The sequence below is a fragment of the Abramis brama genome (genome assembly GCF_963993115.1).
Source record: "Abramis brama genome assembly, chromosome: 22".
Lineage (NCBI taxonomy): Eukaryota > Metazoa > Chordata > Actinopteri > Cypriniformes > Leuciscidae > Abramis > Abramis brama.
The window spans coordinates 33,270,594-33,294,096 of record NC_139984.1 but is presented as its reverse complement, the minus strand read 5'-3'; the positions used below and the strand labels follow the sequence as shown (position 1 = coordinate 33,294,096).

General features: G+C 38.3%; 2 protein-coding genes across 14 annotated transcripts in view; both read right to left on the bottom strand.

Moving 5' to 3' along the window:
- Positions 1 to 23,503, bottom strand: part of LOC311073496 (NLR family CARD domain-containing protein 3-like) — a 239,259-nt gene that overhangs the window by 41,074 nt on the left and 174,682 nt on the right. The window lies entirely within an intron of this gene.
- Positions 7,962 to 11,756, bottom strand: LOC311073500 (uncharacterized protein). 2 transcript variants are annotated; one of them, XM_084099321.1, is made up of 4 exons: positions 11,176 to 11,756; positions 10,794 to 10,963; positions 10,571 to 10,661; positions 7,962 to 10,213 (listed from the first exon to the last, which is right to left on the bottom strand). In XM_084099321.1, exons 1-4 carry the CDS (start codon positions 11,390 to 11,392, stop codon positions 9,957 to 9,959), a joined length of 735 nt encoding a protein of 244 aa, XP_083955447.1. In that variant the 5' UTR covers positions 11,393 to 11,756; the 3' UTR covers positions 7,962 to 9,956. The 2 variants fall into 2 exon arrangements, 1 of the variants encoding a protein (XP_083955447.1); XR_014604153.1 differs by lacking the exon at positions 10,794 to 10,963 and having other exon boundaries at positions 11,176 to 11,746.

Sequence of the window (23,503 nt, the reverse complement as noted above, 5' to 3'; positions counted from 1 at the left end):
GTATTTTATATTTTAGGAATTCCCACTTTTTGGTAGCAGTTGTGAGCTCCTCAGAATTGGCATTTTCTTTAATTAATAATTAGATTTTTTGGCAGTAGTCATTATTTTTGAGCAGACTGGAATTGAACTTCCAATATATGTGTGAGTGGACGTTGTTGTCATTGGGTTTGATCTGTAGTAAAATAACACTATGATCTGTTAGTGGTGCAGAAGAAATATCAGAGCTAATATTATAAAATAGCAAATGATTTGCCATTAACCAATGATCAGTTCTGGATTTATAATTGTGGCTTGAGCTAAACCAGGAGTATTTAGATATTTCTGGATTTAAGTGTCTCCAAGTATCAACCAAATTTTGTTTTTCGCAAAAGTTCGTGAATATGGTGTTTGGATGACTGGCAGAGTATCTGCAAGGATATTTATAATAAAAAAATCATGAACTAGGTTTAGATCGCCTCCAATGATGATGTTATCAGTTGAGTGTGTTCATTTGAGATTGTCTAAATGTAAACCAATTTGTTCAAGTAGGTTTCGGTTTTCTCTACTGATGTTATATCCATAAATGTTGACTAAGATGAATTTCAGACCATCTATGTTTATGATAAGAATCAGCCAGTGAGCAAATTCATCTGCCATATGGGACACAATATGACCTCTGAAGTTACTTAGAAGGATGGCGACTCCTGCTGACCTTGAAGTGCCGTGGCTAAAGTAAGCTTCATCTCCTCATCGTTTAGACCAAAATATAACATCATCAACCTTAGAATGCGTTTCCTGCAAAAAAATTATATTTGACTTCTTCCCTTTACAAAATAAGAAAATACTTTTTCTCTTTGTCATGTTTCTTAAACCCCTTGCAGAAATTAGAGAAATGTTACTCTTTAAACTGAACATAGAACAAAAACAAATTAATAAACAATCAAACAATCTTACTTAAAACAACAGTAGAAGTTTCCTATCAGGAATTTGTAATAGTAGCAAAACCCCGAGAATTTTCATTCAAACTCACTTGTTTTCGGGATTCAAAAACCCTGGATAGTTGTGTCTATGGTGAGACTCTTTGTCCATTAATGAAAGCATGGGGGGAACACTGTCTTTAGTCCTGCCTTCCTTGCCTGTTCAACTTTCGTCCACACAGCCCTCCGTGCCTCTCTGTCTTCCTTGGTGAGGTCTTCTGCGAAGCGGATGTTGAGATGCTTGCAGACGGGGGGAAGTTTGGTGATCCGCCAGAGTTCGTCCCTGAAGTGGCGTCCTGTGAACTGCATGAGGATCTGACGAGGGCGGCTGGTGTTACTCGGCCCCAGTCGGTGCACCGAATCCAGGATGAAATCCATCTTCTCCCTCCAGTGTGGCACAATCTTTCCGATGATATCAGAGATGATTGGTCGTGTGTTTTCGTCTTTTCCCTCCTGTAAGCCATTTACTCGCAGGTTCCATCTTCTTTTATAATGCTCCAACTCTGCTGCTCTTTCCCCAGATCTGTGTTCTCCTCTTTGAGTTGTTTCACCTCGACGTGCAGTTTTTGGCACTGTGTTTTACATTCTTTGAGTTCGGCAGAGATAAACTCTACCGCTTTCGTGATGTTGGCTATGGTCAGCGTGTTCTGCTTTAGCTCCGCTTTGAAGTCCTGCATCATGTTTTGAAGAGTGCCGATAGCAGCCAGGATCGCAGCGTTAGAGGCGTTTTCAGCATGGGCTCCAGCAGTCACGACGTCGTCTGGTTTTGACTTCTTCTGTGGTGCTGGTGGTTTGGAAGGAGATGCTAAGGTGTTTTTGGTTCCTCTGGTGTTAGTTTCCATCCTTTCTGGACCACCATAGTCGTGTTCTTGGAGAGCCTTCAATTTAGCATTAGCTTTTGTGCTAGCCATATTATGGTCTGCAATATCGTACTCCACGAGGTGCTCAGGGTCACTCACACGTTTCTGAATTATTATGATAAGTTCCCTACGGTTGTACATCTGATATTTCAGGGTTTTGTTGAGTTAAAAGTTCATTCCATTGATTTTCAAGGCTTTGCTACTCTGAGCTATTCACAATGCGTCTGCTCTCTCCGCCATCTTCGTGAGAAGTGAAGCCGCCAGTGTCCCGATATGGCGCTGACATCTTGGGGCTTGAGTCTGCGCAGTGGCGATCTCGGGACCAGACCTGCGCAGTAGTGAGCCGGAAGTAAAGCTGCGAAATCAAGGCCCGTCCTAACTCTCAGTGTGACATAATTAATTAATTATAGAAATTTAGATATTAAATTTAAAGCTCCGATCTCTTCAGTCCTCCGAAGATCCCGAAAAAGATCCCGTCGGCACTGTATCAGAGCCCATCTACGGAGAGCCTGGCCACTCCCTATCAAGTCCTATTGTACCGAACTTTGGTTGTAGTTCCACCAGAGCTCCACTGGGGGCGATCGCCCATGAGTGCAGAATGAATGGGAGTCTATGGGGCTAGACGGCTAAATTTGTCTGTTTCACCCGATTGCCGTTGAGAAATCTCAGATTTGATTGTTGGTTTTGCAAGTTCAACATGGGTTATAGGTCGAAAGTTGAATGAACGAGTACTTATGTCCTTTTGATTTCTTACTGGTTGAGTTGTTGTTGACCAGAGATACCACTTGATGGCATTGTGGCATCCAAAGCGGGACCAGAAACAAACAAAACAACAACTCTTCTAGCACGTGTGTTTACCTGTGTCAGCTGTGTTGTGTGTTTGCCTGTGTCAGCTGTGCTGTGTATTTACCTGTGTCAGCTGTGTTGTGTGTTTGCCTGTGTCAGCTGTGCTGTGTGTTTACCAGTGTCAGCTGTGTTGTCGATGCCTCGAGAGAAAAGAAAGTGCAGAGCGCGAAAGCACCAAAGTGACTGAAGGATTGCCGTAAAGCAGTATCTCTGGTCGTACGATGTGTATGACGTCATTGACATTTTAAAAGACTTTTTAAAGCAAATAAGTGACTCTAAAAAATCTAACACCCAGCAATGTGTAATTTCTTTGCATCTCCTTTCGAATACAACATTCAAATTACTAGACAATAAATGATAGATTTCGAGGGGTATAGCTTCATAGACCTCCATTCATTCTGCACTCGTCCTGTGAGCGCCTTCATGTGGAGCCAGAGTGGAACTGCACTCGTCCTGTGAGCGTCCTCATGTGGAGCCAGAGTGGAACTGCACTCGTCCTGTGAGCGCCCTCATGTGGAGCCAGAGTGGAACTGCACTCGTCCTGTGAGCGCCCTCATGTGGAGCCAGAGTGGAACTGCACTCGTCCTGTGAGCGCCTTCATGTGGAGCCAGAGTGGAACTGCACTCGCCCTGTGAGCGTCCTCATGTGGAGCCAGAGTGGAACTGCACTCGTCCTGTGAGCGTCCTCATGTGGAGCCAGAGTGGAACTGCACTCGTCCTGTGAGCGCCCTCATGTGGAACCAGAGTGGAACTGCAACCGGAAGTTTACTGAGAGTGGCACTTCTCCCCATATTAGACATTCTCTGGCTGTATCAAGTCAGACAAAATTTCTAACCGGCATGCAATGCTTCAAGTCAGCCACCGATCGGTCTGCGCAGAGCTGCATGAAGTCGAACAAGCCTTATATTTGCATATGTGACGTGATGGTACGTTGGTATATATGTATACAAATATCAGAGGTCATGTTTATTCACGAAGAATGTCGTAATGGTATACTGGTATGCACGTATGCAAACATCAGACGTTATATTTGTTCATCGGTACGTTGTGAGTGATGTCAGTCTTATGTCATGATTTGTCATGCCCTTTTAAGTTGTTCGTTTAATGTTCTTTCTCAAGGTAGAAAAGTCAACAGCTTAAACGATGGCTCTTAGAAAGGCTCTTTTATTTTATCAAACTGCCAATAAACCTTTTCCGACTGCGTGCAGCTGAACCAAGAAAAGCTTAAGATTGCATGGCGCTGATAAGCATGAATGGCAGAAGAAAAAGACTGTGATTAAAAAGCAAAACAAGAGAAAATTATTTTAATGCAAGCAATAAAAAACTGCACACATCAGCTGTGGAATAAAAGAAAAGAAATGCACGATTAACTAGATTAAGGCACACTCCTGTCTTAATGTAAACCCTGTCCATCACCCACAAAGCTTTCATGACACTGAAGTAAAAACATTAAAGACACCGTTGGACATTTTGGAGGACGATTTACACACAGAAACCAGAAGTTACTGTATGAAAATGATCTTTCAAACTCTCTTAACTTACTAGTTAGGGTTAGGGTAAGGTAGGTTAGGTAAAGTCTGCGTTATGAAATATCCCAGAAGTGTTTGTTTATCGACTGATATAATAATGGAGATTTTATTATAACTAGTTGAGCGAGTCTCACCGCGCTGCTGTGACGTCAGATCCTCTGAGCTGTGGGGGGGAATCCGCAGGACTCTCGTCTTCAGCTCTTACACACACCGCTAGTGATGTGACTTTTTATTATTATTATTAATGCCATGAACCAGAACAATACAATGAGACATAATCATTCAAAGTAAAACAAATACAAGTAAATAAAGTAAAATAAAATAAGAACAGTGCCAGAGGACAAGAAAAAAAGTATTACAAACAACAGAAAAAGGTGCTATTTTATACAACATCATCCCTGCTTACAATGCTATAAGCTCTAATTGCCTTTTTACTTGTGCAATTACACACAACAGAACAATAAAGCTTAAAATCATTTTTAAAGCAAGAAAAATTAGGTTTCATAATTCTGAGATAATTAACTCAATAATTCAGAAAAACAGAGCAAAAACTTTTATTCATGAAAAATGATCTCTTAATTCTGAGATAATTAACTCAATAATTCAGAAAAACAGAGCAAATACATTTTATTTCAAGAAAAAATTATCTCATAATTTTGAGATAATTAAGTCATTAATTCAGAAAAACAGAGCAAAAACTTTTTATTCATGAAAAATTATCTCGTAATTCTGAGATAATTAACTCGTTAATTCAGAAAAACAGAGCAAAAACTTTTTTTTCATGAAAAATTATCTCGTAATAATGAACTCGTTAATTCAGAAAAACAGAGTAGATTTTTTTTCCTCAAGTGAATGCAATACGCTTCTGTAGTCTTTAGGTCTAACTGGTATTTTAAATTTATTCAAAAATTCTCTATATGTTAATAAATTTCCATCATTATTCAAAAGCTGACTAACTAATATAATATCGATATCAAACCAGTAATCAAAAAAGAGAGATTTATTTTTGTAAAGGATGTCTTTGTTGTTCCAAATATAATCTCTCCTAGGTGAAAAGTTATGTTTGTGGGCCAGTGTCCATGCCATGAGAGCTTTATTCAATTTTGCTATTTTTTCAATTGAATAATTACACTTCAATAAAAATGAGAGGTCGCCCAATTGTTTAAATAGAGAGTTAGGAAAGGAATTCCAAATACTGTCTTTATTTTTGAAATACTGAATAAGCCAATTTATTTTAAATACATTGTTCAAAGCGTCATAACTCAAAACCTCTAAACCACCATGATCTTTGGGGTTGCATAAAATTTCTTTTCTCAAATAATGTGGCTTGTTTTTCCATATAAAATCAAAAGGCATTTTATCCAATTGTTTGGTAACTTTAGGGGGAATATCCAATGATAGACACACAGACTGATTTGGAGATTCCTTCAGCTTTTGACAAAAGTTCCCGTCCCTGAATTGACAGATCCCTTTGTAACCACGCATTAAACCTCTCACTAGTTTTGTTAATAATTGGATTGAAGTTTAAATTGTTACGCAGATTTTCATCTTTACATATAACAACTCCCAGATATGTTACTTGATTTGCAATTGGAATATTAAAAAAATTCGTTAAACTGCTTTCTTTAAGAGGAAACAGATTTATTCATATTCATTCCTAGCCCAGATACATCTGAAAATTATTTTATGCATTTCACTGCTTTAATGATTTCATTCCTATCTTTCAAAAATAAAGCAGTGTCATCTGCAAACTGACACAACTTCAATGTTTTCCCTAATGCTGTAATTCCTTGAAAATGTCCTTTTTTAATGTGAAGGGCCATTATTTGCGTTGCTAACAAAAACCAAAATGGGGAGATCGGACACCCTTGTCTGATCCCTCTACCTATCTCAAATCTGCCAGAAGTCCCCCTTGATCATTTTACAGAACTGGGACATCCTCTGTATAGGGTTTTGATAGCTTTCTGAAAATAACTTAGCCTGGCAAGCCAGACCTACATCAAGATGTTAGGTCTGGCAACTCACCATAGACACGGCTCAATCCGAGGGGCGGGATAAACGGCTGTCTTTCAAATTCCCTCTGCACGCAATAGGACAGCGCTTAAACCAACCAGAGCGTTTTCCCAACAGCGGAGCTTAGTTGATAGATTCAACTTTTGCCATATCTGGCCGGCAAAATAACGAACACATCTTCCTTTTTTTAAGAATGACTTAAGTGCCGTTCTTTGCTCTTTTCTCAAAGAAAAACTTAACTCCAAGTCCTCCAGAGTCGCGGCCAAAGCCGATTCGAAAGACCTTGTTCTCCATCAGCAGCCGTCATTCTTTGTTTTCAAGTGGCAGCCGTTGCAACTCTGTCGTCATATGTTAAGCCCGCCCCCGCCTACTCTATACACGACGTGATTGGCCTGACCCAATTTAGGTTTTTGCAGCTAGAAGGTCTATTGAGAGTTGCTAGACCCCCCTGGCTGCGAAATACATTTGCTGCCGCTAGGGTGCGTCTAGATTTCTAGGCTAAAAATAACTGCCAAACCCAAACAATTCAATTGCTTTAAATAAAAAGTGATGTTCTATGTGTGACCCCTAGGGGGCGCTCAAACGCACGCAATTTGAATATCTAAACTAGAAAATCCAAACAGCGCTCCCCTTTAAACTATTTAGGCAGGTTGTGTCCAATGAAGGAACAGAAATGGGACTGATGTACTCAAATATAATTGTATTAAACACTAAACACCATGATACACTGATAGGCAATCAGAGCAGACAAGTGTTCCCCGTAGATAACAGTGAACAATTCTACAATAAATAAATCACAGTGTATAAAAGTCTCATAGTGAATGAGTTACAGGATATAAAGTCTAACAATACCTAGACTACAGTGAATAAAGTCAAATAAATAGATACGGTCCACATACACACACTCAAACACTGCAAGAGACACTTCAAACCAAATCGGCCGTGCATACACACACCTAACACAGCATTTCACACTTCACACTAGTGAACATTGCAAAATAAACACTGTCCCAAAGGAGATATTACACAATGCCCATGGGCCAAATATTGGAGTATTATGATTGCCAAACAGACAAAAAACAAACATTTAAATTAACAAGCTACCACTAGCAGGACTCCATCCTAGGCCCAGACACACACACACACACACACACACACAAAGAAATAAAAAGTAAAACAGAATGATTAAATCCAGGAAAAACAGTGGCTAGTGACAGGCGAAGGCAATCTTCCTGTAATCACAAGCATAAGTGGTTTATGATGTGATGTTTGATCGCATCGTGACAATTTAAAACAATATTAAATCTCTGATTGAAAGATTAGGACAAAAAAAAAGATTAGATAAACTTACGTTTTTTCTTTGGACACCTGCCAGTTAAAAGTGTTCAAAACACATAAATAACCCCTTTATTGTAGATTTATCCTGCAATGAACTTGTAAGGCATATTTTGATGTGTGTTTGGCGTCGAGTGTGTTATATTTTATCGAGTTATTTTGACATTGTAAGTATTACGAGGCACAACCGCAGTTAATTTGTGCATTGTCTTGTGTTTTATGTAGAACTGATTTATTCTCTGTGAAGTGAAACCCCTATTTCCACGTTTGTATTTCCATTGTGCAGGTAATGTGTATAAAATATATTGTTATAATGTGTTTTATGGATGAATTGCTTTATTCATGTAGAATTGTGCATGTTCACCACTAGGTGGGGATGTTTCCCTTTCTATTGAATTTAATTGAGTTTTTCATTGAGTTGATTTGTGATTAATTCACTGAAAATGTTTTATAATTCTGCAAAATTGTACTCATTATACGATCACAACGCAAAAGAAAAAGATTAAAAAGAAAGAGTACTGTTTTAAATAAACCGCAGAGATAACGAGATATGCTGTGGAACTGGTTTATTCTCTGTGAAGTGAAACCCCTATTTCCACGTTTGTATCTCCATTGTGCAGACTGAGGCAACACCGTCACATCGGTGCCGTGAAGTTGTGATGCCGCTGTGTTGTTATGGGTCGCGTCTTCAAGCAAGTTGATGGAAATCACCGTCATCAGTTTAACAGCTCGTCCTTGGGTCACAGCCGTTCGTGTTCAAGAGACACTTTCACTTGATCCTTTTTCAGTTTATGGGACATTTCGCTCTGATCATTGACATTGAGTTTATGTTTATATATGTGTGTGTGAACTTGCAGCACATTTGTTTCGTTCATAATGAGTAATAGCAGGAGATATTCGCCTGACCAAATCAGTCCTAGTCCAGTAGGCAGAGCAGAGGCAGAGGGTTTTAGGTGAACCACTTCCCTTTTCAATGGACAGCCCCAATACTGGGAATAGTGATAGCAGACCTGACATTACAAGTAGGGTGTGTACTGTGGGAGATTGTGATGCAGCAGACATGCAGTCAAACGTCAATCAAAAGTCTAGAGATTTCAGCACGTCAACACCTAATGCTGACCATGGTGTGCCTGATATGTTAGGACAAATGAGTTCAATTGTCCATCAAATTGGCCAACAGTTAGCAGACAACATTATGTCCCATCTTAGTCCTTTTAGCTTGGACATTGACATGCCAAATAGACAACTACCTGGCGATTCGAAGGCTATTAACAGCCCATCAGGCATGGTAAATCTGTCGCAAAGTCAAGTAATTCAGCACAGAAAAGTCAAGGAGCCGCCTTCATTCAGAGGGGATAGTTCTGACACAATTGAAATTGAGGAATGGGAAGATCTGTTGAGGACATTTGTTAAAAAGAGCAACATGAATTCTGACGAACATGTGGAAGAAATTCTAGTGCACCTGCGTGGTAAAGCAAAGGATGTAGTCAAACTCTGGATCAGGAACTGTGATTCTGCCACCACTGTCTGTCCAAATTCTGTCTATAGCGCAAACATTTCAGTTGTAATCATTACTAGCCGGTCCCGCTTGCTGATTTTTACACTACCTTGCCTGAGGAGGATGAGAATCCGTACGACTACTGGCTGAGACTCAACAAGGCAGCGGATGTTGCTTCAGAATGTCTTCGAGAGCACGGTAAAACACTTGACAAGCCCAGTGTGGAAGTGGTGCACATTTATCAGACACTGCCCGAGTAAGGATTTAGCCCTAACCTCTGAGGTGTCAGAACCAGGACTTGAACTCGGGTCTCCGGTGTGAGAGTCAGACTCTCAAACGTTGAGCCACTGGAGGATGGTGAACCCAACAGTAAGACGCACTATGGAGAACTTGATGCAGAAAGTCTTTTAATAAGTGTTCAAGCAATAGTCCAGAGCTGGAGCAGAAAACAGCAAAAAGTAGTTCTCAAACAAAACAAGTCCAAAAAGGGTATTCCAGAAAAATATACAAAAGATTAAAAAAATCTTAAAGCAAAAACCTCCAGAGGAGAAAGTCCACAAAAAATAAAACTGATAAGGAAAAAATCCACAGGCAAAAGGAAATACAATGTCTCAGAGTTAGAGAACACTTACTCAGGCAACTGGCTTCAAAACAAATAAACACCAAGCAGAGACAGAGTCACTTAAATACACACGGCAGAACGAGACACATGTGAACCTAATAACATAATTACAAGCTGAGTAAGCTGGGCATGAGGACACCATGAGGACCTCTAGAGGCCAAAACACAACATAACAAGCAAAATACTGACACATGGATTGTCTGTTCTTCAGCGAGAACTAGAGGTACGATTTTTAACTGTTTTAAAATGTTTACAGTAGTGCGCTAGCAAGGGCTAGATTGTTTACAGTTGTTTGGCACTAGTTTATATGATATTTTTTCTTTGCCCTGGTCTGTATGCTTACATTTTTTATTAATTTAAGTTCCACAGCAACTTGATGTCCAAAGGAACTGTAAGGATCTGGAGTGGCAAGAACTGAAGTAACTTGCTGTGACAAATTAAGTTTCTGTTGCTCAACAGAATCTGCATCCCCTTTGTGACGTTTCGATCCCGATTTGGGAGTGGGAAAAGAGGTGGTGAGTTCTTCAACCCTTTCTTGGGTAGAGGGATGTGGTGCTGTGGTTAATGAGATAAAAATTAAAGTAAGAGAAATTACATTGTAATTACAGCACAGAAGAGAATCCAAAGATCTTGCATTTAGAAATATATCAGAGCATATAGTAGAATATTTATAAATTATTAAATATCTCCATAACATGTAAAAGAATAATTAATAAAATAAATCATTTGAATAAAGACATTATCATAAACATTGACCATTTTGGATACACCAGTTATGAAAATGTCACTGCTTGATCTGTTTTGTGCAAACTTTTAAAATAGGACACCTGGCATCCTGAATGACAAAACAACTAATCTGTCATCACTTTTTCAGCATTTTATTAGTCTTTACATCTACAATTGTTATTTTACCTGGTGCCTCGGATGTATTTATAATGTCCTCATCGCTGGTGGGGTCATCCATGTCCTGCCCGTCAATCAAGTCTTTGACAGATTGATCAAGCTGAAAAACAATTTTATGTCAGTGCAGGAATTTAAAGGATTAGAAAATTTCCTGATAATTAATATATAATTATGCAAATATCTCCATTACTTAAGCACACAATATGCCTGTCCATAATACTGCTCTGCTTACACTGGTCTCACTGGGGCGTTGGGCAACATGTTTTTTGAGGAACTCCAGATTCCTCAACAGCCAAGCCTGCTTATGAGTGAGCCCTTTCTCCACACTCCCACTTGGTTTAGGTTTGAGAAGCTTGGTGTATTGTGTCCGTAATGTTGTTGCTCTTGTTTTCACCTCCTCCACTGAAAATATACACTGACACTGACATGCACTGTGTTTCCTCTCTAAATTCAACTGAACTAATATCATTAAATATTAGTAATATTATTCAAACAAACAAACTAACTAACTGTGCAATGCATCTTTTGTTAGACCTGAATGTAGCAGATGATCAATGACCTAGATCTAATGTTTACATTTGCTAGCTAGTGCGCTAGCAACTTTTTACACTCACCCGGTACGTTCAAATCTGAAGCGATCTCTCCCCAGCTCTTCTCTTTGTCGCTCCGGTTGTGGTACTCTTTTGAGGAGACATTAAATAGGCACTCATACTGTTGCCACATCTCCACCATCCGTTCCTCCATCTGCTCACTTGGACGTGGCTGTGTACCAGAGTTGAAAATGATATAAATACTGTTCGTCTTCTCACACAAACCGCTCGTTTCGTCCATCAATGTGTACTTACGATGGGGAATTGTTTAATTTGGACGATGGAGAATTGTTTTAATTTGGAGTCTGTGCATGCTCTTTGAGACAGTGACCACAGACCTGCATTATAGGACTGACAGACAAGAACGGTTTGACCTAAAAATATCAAAATTGAAACTACTGCGGAAAAAAAAAGACACCTACATCTTGGATGCCCTTGAGGTAAGCTAAAACATACCAAAATTTAATTTCAAAGTGAACTATCCCTTTAAAGTCCCCCTGTAGTATTGTATCCCTTAACCCTCTGATTATCTTCATTTGGGCCAACACTCGTTGTATTTGGGTCTCCAGGGACCCCAGAATATAACATGCAATTTTGAAACAGAATAATAGTTTTTTTTTTTTTAACAAATGTAATTTTACTCTGTTTATTAATGTTTTTATTCTACATTTGTGCAGTATTTATGCTATATTTTAAAGTTATATAAATACATTTTAAAAAGTTTTTTTAAATAGGTTTTTATACAAAAACAGCTTTTTATGTCAAATTCACTTTATGAAAGACCCCCATTTCTAAATTTAATTTATAGGGATAACATGGATAATTGTACATGGTTGGTTTAGTGTAACATTTTTGCCCATATTTTGGAAAATGTAGTTTTAAAAGTAAAAAATTATCATTTTAGCCACTAAACAAAATTTAGAAATTTGGGTCTTTTATAAAGTGAATTTTACATAAAAAGCTGTTTTTGTATATATATAAAAAAATAATAATTTTTTTTTACCAATATATCATAAATCCTCCAAAACTGCATAAATGTGGAGTAAAAACATTAATAAACAGAGCAAATTTACACTTGTTAATAAAAAAACTATTATTCTGTTACAAAGTTACATGTTATTGTCTGGGTCACTGGAGACTAACTAACTCACGCTAACATAAAAAAAAAAATGTGTAGATCTATAAAGGGTTGAGAGTCGTAGAATGTTTCGTGCCATTTGGACAAAGAGAACATTTTTTAAAAATCAGCAAAAGTCATTTGCGGGTTAAAAGGACCCCGAAGAAAACCAGAGGGTTAAAGGGATGGTTCGGAGTAAAATTAACCGAGGGTCCTTTGCACCGTGACCTCGAGCCAAACACCCCCCGGAAGCCTTTTTCCCCTTGGTCGAACATTATTACAGTTAGAGCTTATTTAGAGATATCAGCCGGATGGTTTAGTGCAGGCGCTAATGGATCCAATGATGAATCTCGTAAATTACCCCACTAATAATGACCAGAATGGCACCAAACTTCTACAGTAAAACAAATAGGTTCTGTACTCATAAAACGAGGCATTGGAACGTTTGTAAGTACATCAGGAGTTTATTTAAATAACACTTGCCTGACGGCTCATGCTAGCGCTGACCCGGACACCGACGTCACTTCAGTGAGTTGAGGAAAGCCCGTAAAAGTCCTGCAGAAAGCGATCATGAGGATGGAGTGTAACGACGCCCAGCTCCAGGAATGCTCTCATATTTTGTTGGTAGTACCAGTTTATAACAATTATTAGTTAACACTAAGTTGTTAACACTTCGGAAAAAATAATAAATTGTCGTTAGTTTTGTTCACATTGTCATGTTAATTATAATCGAATGCATTTTGTTTTATTGACCACAATATTATCATTGATATTTGTTTGAGAGGGGCACTTCAGATTCATTTTGAAAAAGGGGCTCGAGCACCAAAATCTTTTGTAGGAGACTTTGAGCTTTGTAAGTTTGTAGATCTTATACATGCAAAAACATCTACATAACACACTAAAGAAAAAGAAAACATGAAAACACATCATATGACCCCTTTAATACATTAATACACACGTAATGCAACCATTATTAAAAACATTATGTATAAACTCAAGCTTCCATTGTTTTCCAAAAGTGAGCTTGAACTGTTTCTTCTTCTTCTCATAATTATGAAAAATGAATATTTCATCAGTCTTTGTCTCCCTCTGCTGGTACAACACAAACACAGAGATATTCAGGCTCTTTATTTACTCTGTGACAAAACTCAGAGCTTTTTGAGTTACTGTGCGTTTATACACATAAAATGATTCATCTATGAATGAGAAACTGTAATTTGCTGTGAAATAAAAGGTGTTTCACTGCCGCCTCATCAGGTCTGTCAGAGGATCGCTGAGATCTAAATGAAGTCTTCATTTCTAACAGTGAAGTCACTGTATCTTCAGTCTCTGTTGATTCTGTTGACTGAGTCTCTGTAGTGGATCCTTATTCACCATCAGATGATCAGCACAAGATAACACTGTCATCTATAAGCTAAAATAAAACACACACACAGTCACATATGCAGTATGAGATATTACATCTGTCACATCTTTTCATAAGAAAACTAACTAGATAATCTATATTAATTAATTCTCAAGCATGATCATATCGCTTCTCTCTGATGCTCAAAGTCACTTTACAAAATCAAAAGCACATGAAAGGTCACTTTCACACACCGGACAGCTGATCCAGAACCAGCAGAAATGACCATTACACTCACTACACATTTAATATCAGTTAATAACAACCCAGATCTCAGATTATCACACACATAAGGCGTCTTTACACACAAACCAAATCTGAAGCGGCATAAAATCACAAAATGTGCATTTACACAGAATGTTTATTGCTTCTCTGACGCCGTGAACATAAATGAATTTACACAGGAATTAGTTATTAAAATCGCGGGAAATAATACTTTGAACATTACTATTTTAAAACTACAGTTTTAACAAAGTGTTATAAAATGAATTTAAAAGTAATTAAATATTAAAGAAATAAAACTCAAGATAAATAAAAACACAGAATTTCAGATTTCCTCTGTGTGATATAGCGATCTCACGCTCTGATGTTTGTCATAATTCTGTGGTACTGAGAGCTATTTTATATTTCTTAATAAAACTATTCCAGATGGAACAAATGCTACAAATATATTATGAATTATTACACCGGGTCGATCACCGCAGGATTCATTCATGTTTTTCAAAGAGCAAGAAAGAACAATTCTGCTGTCATCAGCGTTTCAGGCAGTGTGCGCGTGTGTGTGTGTGTGTGTGTGTGTGTGTGTGAAATATCGTCCTCAAGAAGATGATTTCTGGAATATAATATCACACAGTGACGGCGAATAAGCATTTAGCGTATCTGAGAGAAATGTAGAAGCGCGTTGATCTGCCAGTCTCTTCAGAGGAAGATTACAAACGGCGAAAGCCAATTGATTACACACGTCGACTCTGTTATTCTGGTGGTTTCTTCACGATGTGAGTACAGGACACTTTTACTTTATTCCGAGCTAACAGGGAACGTTCCCAGAACTTTCACTAACGTTCTTTAAAAGTTGTGTAAATGTTAGTACAAAACGTTATTAAAATAATGATTTCGGAACGTTCATATAACATTATTAACGTTCTTGTAACGTTGAGAAAAAAAACGTTCTTAGAACAAGGTTCTTGGAACGTCTATGACGTTATTTGTGATTGATGAAAGTTCTCATAACGTTGATAGAAAACGTTCTTAGAACAAGGTTCTTGGAACGTCTTTTTGACGTTATTTGTGATTGATGAAAGTTCTCATAACGTTGATAGAAAACGTTCTTAGAACAAGGTTCTTGGAACGTCTTTTTGACGTTATTTGTGATTGATGAAAGTTCTCATAACGTTGATAGAAAACGTTCTTAGAACAAGGTTCATGGAACGTCTTTTTGACGTTATTTGTGATTGATGAAAGTTCTCATAACGTTGATAGAAAACGTTCTTAGAACAAGGTTCTTGGAACGTCTTTTTGACGTTATTTGTGATTGATGAAAGTTCTCATAACGTTGATAGAAAACGTTCTTAGAACAAGGTTCTTGGAACGTCTTTTTGACGTTATTTGTGATTGATGAAAGTTCTCATAACGTTGATAGAAAACGTTCTTAGAACAAGGTTCATGGAACGTCTTTTTGACGTTATTTGTGATTGATGAAAGTTCTCATAACGTTGATAGAAAACGTTCTTAGAACAAGGTTCTTGGAACGTCTTTTTGACGTTATTTGTGATTGATGAAAGTTCTCATAACGTTGATAGAAAACGTTCTTAGAACAAGGTTCTTGGAACGTCTTTTTGACGTTATTTGTGATTGATGAAAGTTCTCATAACGTTGATAGAAAACGTTCTTAGAACAAGGTTCATGGAACGTCTTTTTGACGTTATTTGTGATTGATGAAAGTTCTCATAACGTTGATAGAAAACGTTCTTAGAACAAGGTTCTTGGAACGTCTTTTTGACATTATTTGTGATTGATGAAAGTTCTCATAACGTTGATAGAAAACGTTCTTAGAACAAGGTTCATGGAACGTCTTTTTGACGTTATTTGTGATTGATGAAAGTTCTCATAACGTTGATAGAAAACGTTCTTAGAACAAGGTTCTTGGAACGTCTTTTTGACGTTATTTGTGATTGATGAAAGTTCTCATAACGTTGATATAAAAAGTTCTTAGAACAAGGTTCTTGGAACGTCTTTTTGACATTATTTGTGATTGATGAAAGTTCTCATAACGTTGATAGAAAACGTTCTTAGAACAAGGTTCTTGGAACGTCTTTTTGACGTTATTTGTGATTGATGAAAGTTCTCATAACGTTGATATAAAACGTTCTTAGAACAAGGTTCTTGGAACGTCTTTTTTACATTATTTGTGATTGATGAAAGTTCTCATAACGTTGATATAAAAAGTTCTTAGAACAAGGTTCTTGGAATGTCTTTTTGACATTATTTGTGATTGAAGAACTTTCTCATCATAACGTTGATAGAAAACGTTCTTAGAACAAGGTTCTTGGAACATCTTTATGACGTTATTTGTGATTGAAGAACTTTCTCATCATAACGTTGATAGAAAACGTTCTTAGAACAAGTTTCTTGGAACGTCTTTTTGACGTTATTTGTTATTGATGAAAGTTCTCATAACGTTGATAGAAAACGTTCTTAGAACAAGTTTCTTGTAACGTCTTTATGACGTTATTTGTGATGGATGAACGTTCTCATAACTTTGATAGAAAACGTTCTTAGAACAAGTTTCTTGGAACGTCTTTATGATGTTATTTGTGATTGAAGAACTTTCTCATCATAACGTTGATAGAAAACGTTCTTAGAACAAGTTTCTTGGAACGTCTTTATGACGTTATTTGTGATGGATGAACGTTCTCATAACGTTGATAGAAAACGTTCTTAGAACAAGTTTCTTGGAACGTCTTTATGACGTTATTTGTGATTGATGAACGTTCTCATAACGTTGATAGAAAACGTTCTTAGAACAAGGTTCTTGGAACATCTTTATGACGTTATTTGTGATTGAAGAACTTTCTCATCATAACGTTGATAGAAAACGTTCTTAGAACAAGGTTCTTGGAACGTCTTTATGATGTTATTTGTGATTGATGAACTTTCTCATTATAACGTTGATAGAAAACGTTCTTAGAACAAGGTTCTTGGAACGTCTTTATGATGTTATTTGTGATTGATGAACGTTCTCATAACGTTTATAGAAAACGTTCTTAGAACAAGGTTCTTGGAACGTCTTTATGATGTTATTTGTGATTGATGAACTTTCTCATTATAACGTTGATAGAAAACGTTCTTAGAACAAGTTTCTTGGAACGTCTTTATGATGTTATTTGTGATTGATGAACGTTCTCATAACGTTGATAGAAAACGTTCTTAGAACAAAGTTTTTAGAACGTCCTTGTGATGTTATTTGTTCTTGACTGATGTTCTCATAATGTTGAGTGAAAACGTTCTTATAACAACGTTCATGGAACGTCCTTGTAATGTTATTTGTTCTTGACTGATGTTCTCATAACGTTGAGTGAAAACGTTCTTAGAACAACGATCATGGAACGTCCTTGTGATGTTCTCATAATGTTGAGTGAAAACGTTCTTATAACACCGTTCATGGAACGTCCTTGTGATGTTATTTGTACTTGACTGATGTTCTCATACTATTGAGAGAAAAGATTCATAGAACAACATTCTCAGATACAAAAATATGTTCTTAGAATGTTTTTCTAACATTCCCATTAAGTTTCTGAATGTTTTCTGAACATTCCAAAACAACCAGGTTTTTTTTAAAGTATTAAAGTTTTCTCATTTTGGAAATGTTATGAAAACATAATTTTTTTAATGTTTTCTAAACGTTCAAAACATTCAGTTTTTTTTTAAATGTTTTGTCTAAATTTTTTTTGTCTATTTAAAATATACTGTAAAATAAAACCTAAAAATAACCTGCAGGGAGCGTTCTGGGAAGGTTTTCCTTGGGTTATAAAATAAAACCTAAAAATAACCTGCAGGGAACGTTCTCAATTAAAAAAACTGGACATTTTCAATGTTTAAAAAACATTCAGAAATAACTTTTTCCTAACTTAATGGGAATGTTAGCAAAACGTTCTGACAACTTATTTTTGTTAGCTGGATTAATGGTTAATGGTTGCCTGGAGACGCTGGATGTTTGGTGTAAAGATGGCATGGAATGAAGCGCATGCACAGAGTTGTGAGTGATAGAAAGACAATGAGAGAATTTAGTTCAGAATCAGATGAAATGCTGTTACCGAATGGAAATTCAAAGTTCTGACTGATTAGTGTAATGCATAAGAACCCAACAAACACAGAACTTGCCCCCTAATGTTCCCATATGGTTTCCATTTGGTTATTGTTTTGGGAACCAAATAAGAACGTTCTAGGAACGTTCTCTGTAGGTTCTTTTTTTATAACCTAAAGAGAACTTTCAAGATCTCTCCTAGCAGGTTATTTTTAGGTTTTATTTTACAGTATATTTTAAAGAGAGCTTTCCAGAACGTTCCCTGCAAGTTAGTTTTTTTATAACCTTAAGAGAGCGTTCCCATAACGTTCACTAACGTTCTTTAAAAGTTATGTATAAATGTTTAGACAAAACGTTCTTAAAACATTTTTAAAAAACTGGATGTTTTGATTTTCAAAATGATAAAACGTTCTTAATACTTAAAAAAAAAAAAAAAGGATGTTTGGAACGTTAAGAAAAAATTCAGAAATAACGCTTTCATAAAATTTCCAAAATTATAGAATGGAATGTTCTTCTAACGTTCACATAAACAAAGAAAAAAACGTTCTTTAATACTTAAAAAAAACTGGATGTTTGCAACATTAAGAAAACATTCAGAAATAACATTTTCATAACTTAATGGGAATGTTAGAAAAACATTCTAAGAACATATTTTTGTATCTGAGAATGTTGTTCTAAGAACGTTCTCAATAGTATGTTCTCAATAGTATCAAAAGTTCTAAGAACTCTTAATAGTATGAGAACATCAGTCAAGTACAAATAACATCACAAGCACGTTGTTATAAGAACGTTTTCACTCAACAGTATGAGAACATCAGTCAAGAACAAATAACATCACAAGGACGTTCTAAAAACTTCGTTCTAAGAACGTTTTCATTTAACATTATTAGAACATCACAAGGACGTTCCATGAACGTTGTTATAAGAACATTTTTACTTAACATTATGAGAACATCACAAGGACGTTCCATGATCGTTGTTCTAAGAACGTTTTCACTCAACGTTATGAGAACATCAGTCAAGAACAAATAACATTACAAGCACGTTCCATGAACGTTGTTATGAGAACGTTTTCACTCAACGTTATGAGAACATCAGTCAAGAACAAATAACATTACAAGCACGTTCCTTGAACGTTGTTATGAGAACGTTTTCACTCAACATTGTGAGAACATCACAAGGACGTTCCATGAACGTTGTTATAAGAACGTTTTCACTCAACATTATAAGAACATCAGTCAAGAACAAATAACATCACAAGGACGTTCTAAAAACTTTGTTCTAAGAACGTTTTCTATCAACGTTATGAGAACTTTCATCAATCACAAATAACGTCAAAAAGACGTTCCAAGAACCTTGTTCTAAGAACGTTTTCTATCAACGTTATGAGAACGTTCATCAATCACAAATAACATCATAAAGATGTTCCAAGAACCTTGTTCTAAGAACGTTTTCTATCAACGTTATGATGAGAAAATTCATCAATCACAAATAACGTCATAAAGACGTTCCAAGAAACTTGTTCTAAGAACGTTTTCTATCAATGTTATGAGAACGTTCATCAATCACAAATAACGTCAAAAAGACGTTCCAAGAACCTTGTTCTAAGAACGTTTTCTATCAACGTTATGAGAACGTTCATCAATCACAAATAACGTCAAAAAGACGTTCCAAGAATCTTGTTCTAAGAGCATTTTCTATCAACGTTATGAGAACGTTCATCAATCACAAATAACGTCATAAAGACGTTCCAAGAAACTTGTTCTAAGAACGTTTTCTATCAATGTTATGAGAACGTTCATCCATCACAAATAACGTCAAAAAGACGTTCCAAGAAACTTGTTCTAAGAACGTTTTCTATCAACGTTATGAGAACGTTCATCAATCACAAATAACATCATAAAGATGTTCCAAGAACCTTGTTCTAAGAACGTTTTCTATCAACGTTATGAGAACGTTCATCAATCACAAATAACGTCAAAAAGACATTCCAAGAACCTTGTTCTAAGAACGTTTTCTATCAACGTTATGAGAACTTTAATCAATCACAAATAACGTCAAAAAGACGTTCCAAGAACCTTGTTCTAAGAACGTTTTCTATCAACGTTATGAGAACGTTCATCAATCACAAATAACGTCAAAAAGACATTCCAAGAACCTTGTTCTAAGAACGTTTTCTATCAACGTTATGAGAACGTTCATCAATCACAAATAACATCATAAAGATGTTCCAAGAACCTTGTTCTAAGAACATTTTCTATCAACGTTATGAGAACGTTCATCAATCACAAATAACGTCAAAAAGACGTTCCAAGAACCTTGTTCTAAGAACGTTTTATATCAACGTTATGAGAACTTTCATCAATCACAAATAACGTCATAAAGACGTTCCAAGAACCTTGTTCTAAGAACGTTTTTTTCTCAACGTTACAAGAACGTTAATAATGTTATATGAACGTTCCGAAAACATTATTTTAATAGCGTTTTGTACTAACATTTACACAACTTTTAAAGAATGTTAGTGAAAGTTCTGGGAACGTTCCCTGTTAGCTGGGTTTCTATTGTGTTGTTCTCCACATGTCTTGTAAGATTTGACATGTCTAGTTGTATGTTTGAGTTTGTGTTCTTTTTCCTTTGTGGTGGGTTTGTATTTTTGGTTTAGAAAATGCAATTTTTCTTCTTTATGATTCCATTGTTTGTACTGTGTACTACCCAGAGACTCGTACAAAATTTCGTGTACTACACAGTAAAATGTGAATCTTGAAGTAAAGTTTTTTCTGTTATTTTTGTAATTCAAATATTTAATTCACTTAGAAACTTTATACTCTGGAAAAATGTAAACACTCTGGACATAAATAAAAACAGGGCAGCACAGCGGCTCAGTGAGTAGCACTATCACCTCGCAGCAAGAAGGTCCCCGGTTCGAGTCCCGGCTGAGCCAGGAGTTAGCAGGTTCTCTGTGATAACCTTCAGGTAATGTCACGGTTCATAAATCCCTTGTCTCTTTCGTGTCTCGTGTTCTGTTGTTGTGTGTGTGTATGTGTTCTGTGTACTGACTGTGTGGGCGTGCCGGATCATTAGCGCTCATCAGCAATCAAGTTCATCACTCCCGTCACCAGCACCATCATCACCCTTTATATGCTCACCACTTTCTCATCTCCTTTGTCAGATCGTTGTTTGTGGTATCCCGGTTGTGTTCCAGTCTGCGTCTTGAGTCCTGTGCCTTCCTTGTTCCTGTTCGTGTTCTGTGGATTCTGGATTTATTATCATCGTTGGAGTTTATCACCGCACTGCTGCACTTCCACTCACATCGGGTTCCATCTGACCATCGGGGTCCCTGTGCTACCAACCTGACGATCCTGAAACTATTTCTCTGTCATTCTTACTTCAATAAAAGAGTTTTTTCACTTGCATCTTGCTTCCACTTCTCGTTCGTTACAGAACGATCTGACCAAAGCATGGAGGCAGCGAGTGACGCTTCAACTTCGATGGAGGCATTTTTGAATAAATGCATGCAAAGAATGGACACCCAGGAGAGGAATCTCAACGAGACAGCTCGCGCTGTTCAGGCTCTGGTGGCACAGGTGTCCGGGCTCACCCAGCGGATCCAACAGCCCCAAGTTCCCGCTGCGCCGCCCGCACCGCCGATTCCCCCACCACCACCAGCGGACCCATCCCTGTTCCTGAGGCTTATTCAGGTGAACCTAACTACTGTCGATCTTTTCTCACCAGGTGCTCGATGCACTTCGCTCTACAACCCAAGACATTTCATGACGAGCGAACCAAGGTCGCGTTTGTGTTGGCGCTTCTGACTGGGAGAGCGGCGCTTTGGGGAACGGCGGTGTGGGAGAGTCAAGAAGAATGCTGTTCCTCGTTCCAGAAGCTCTCCGACGAGATGAGGCAGGTGTTCGACCGCGCCGTTGCTGGACGAGAAGCGGCTAGAGTATTGGCGGATTTACGTCAAGGAGAAAGGTCCGTATCTGACTTCTCAATCGAGTTCCGAACTCTAGCAGCAGAGAGCCAATGGAACGAGGAGGCGCAGTGGGACATGTTCCTGCATGGGCTGGCTGACCGCGTCCAAAAAGAGATCTACGCCATGGACCTTCCCACCAAGTTAAGTGATCTCATTGCTCTGGCTTTAAGAGTGGACGCACGTCTTTCTCGAGTGGACCGACGTCTTCAACCCCATCGATTTCCTGAAGGGATCGAGGGACAACGCTTCGGAGTGAGGGACGCGGTCAGCCCCGTCAACGATCACGAGCCCATGCAGGTGGGTCGAGCCCGGCTTTCCCGGGAGGAGAAGGAGAGGTGGAGATCCCTGGGCCTTTGTATGTACTGTGGAGGAACGGGACATTTTGCTTACAGCTGTCCGTTAAAAGGCCCAGCCCGGCAGTAAGTATGAGGCTACTGTCGGGTGGGATCTCTGCCGAGAAGTCCTCATCCACATCTACTCTCCTTCCGGTAAGACTCCGATGGTCTACTCACCTCCACGACTGTCGAGCACTTTTGGACTCAGGGACTGAAGGTAATTTCATGGACCACACTTTTGCACGCAAGTTTCAAGTTCCCCTCAGACCCCTCACGCATCAGATTGCAGTACACGCACTCAACGGTCAAGAACTCCCCACCATTTCACTGGCCACCGAAGACATAACACTCATCACATCAGGCAATCATGTCGAAACCATCTCCTTTTACATTCTGGACACTCCCCTTGCACCCATCGTCCTTGGTCACCCATGGCTCACCCGTCACACCCAAGAGTGGACTGGCAGTCTAAGTCTGTGTCGGCGTGGAGTAATTTCTGTCATAAGTCTTGTCTGATGTCTGCCTGTCCGTCTGTTTCTGTCCCTGTGTTTCAGGAGGAGGCAATGGATTTATCTAACGTGCCCGCGGAGTACCTGGACCTGAAGGAAGTGTTCAGTAAGTCTCAGGCTGCTTCTCTTCCTCCGCATCGTCCCTATGACTGTGCTATAGAGTTATTACCAGGTACGTCTCCGCCTAAGGGCAAGTTATATTCACTCTCTGTCCCGGAGAGAGAGGCCATGGAGAAATACATTTTTTCTTATTCTCTAGCAACGGGGTTCATCCGCCCTTCCTCTTCTCCAGCGGGGGCGGGATTCTTTTTTGTGGGGAAGAAAGATGGATCGCTGCGACCTTGTATTGATTACCGGGGGTTGAACAACATCACGGTAAAGAATACTTATCCTTTGCCGTTGATGTCTTCAGCCTTCGAGAGGTTGCAGGGAGCATCTATCTTCACGAAATTGGATTTACGTAATGCTTATCATTTGGTCCGCATCAGGGAGGGGGATGAGTGGAAGACCGCTTTTAATACCCCCAGGGGGCACTTTGAATATTTGGTTATGCCTTTCGGCCTGTCCAACTCCCCAGCGGTCTTCCAGGCACTTGTCAATGACGTGTTACGAGACATGGTCGATCAGTTCATATATGTTTACCTGGATGACATATTGATTTTTTCATCGTCTCTCCAGGAACACGTGCAACACGTCCGACAAGTGCTTCA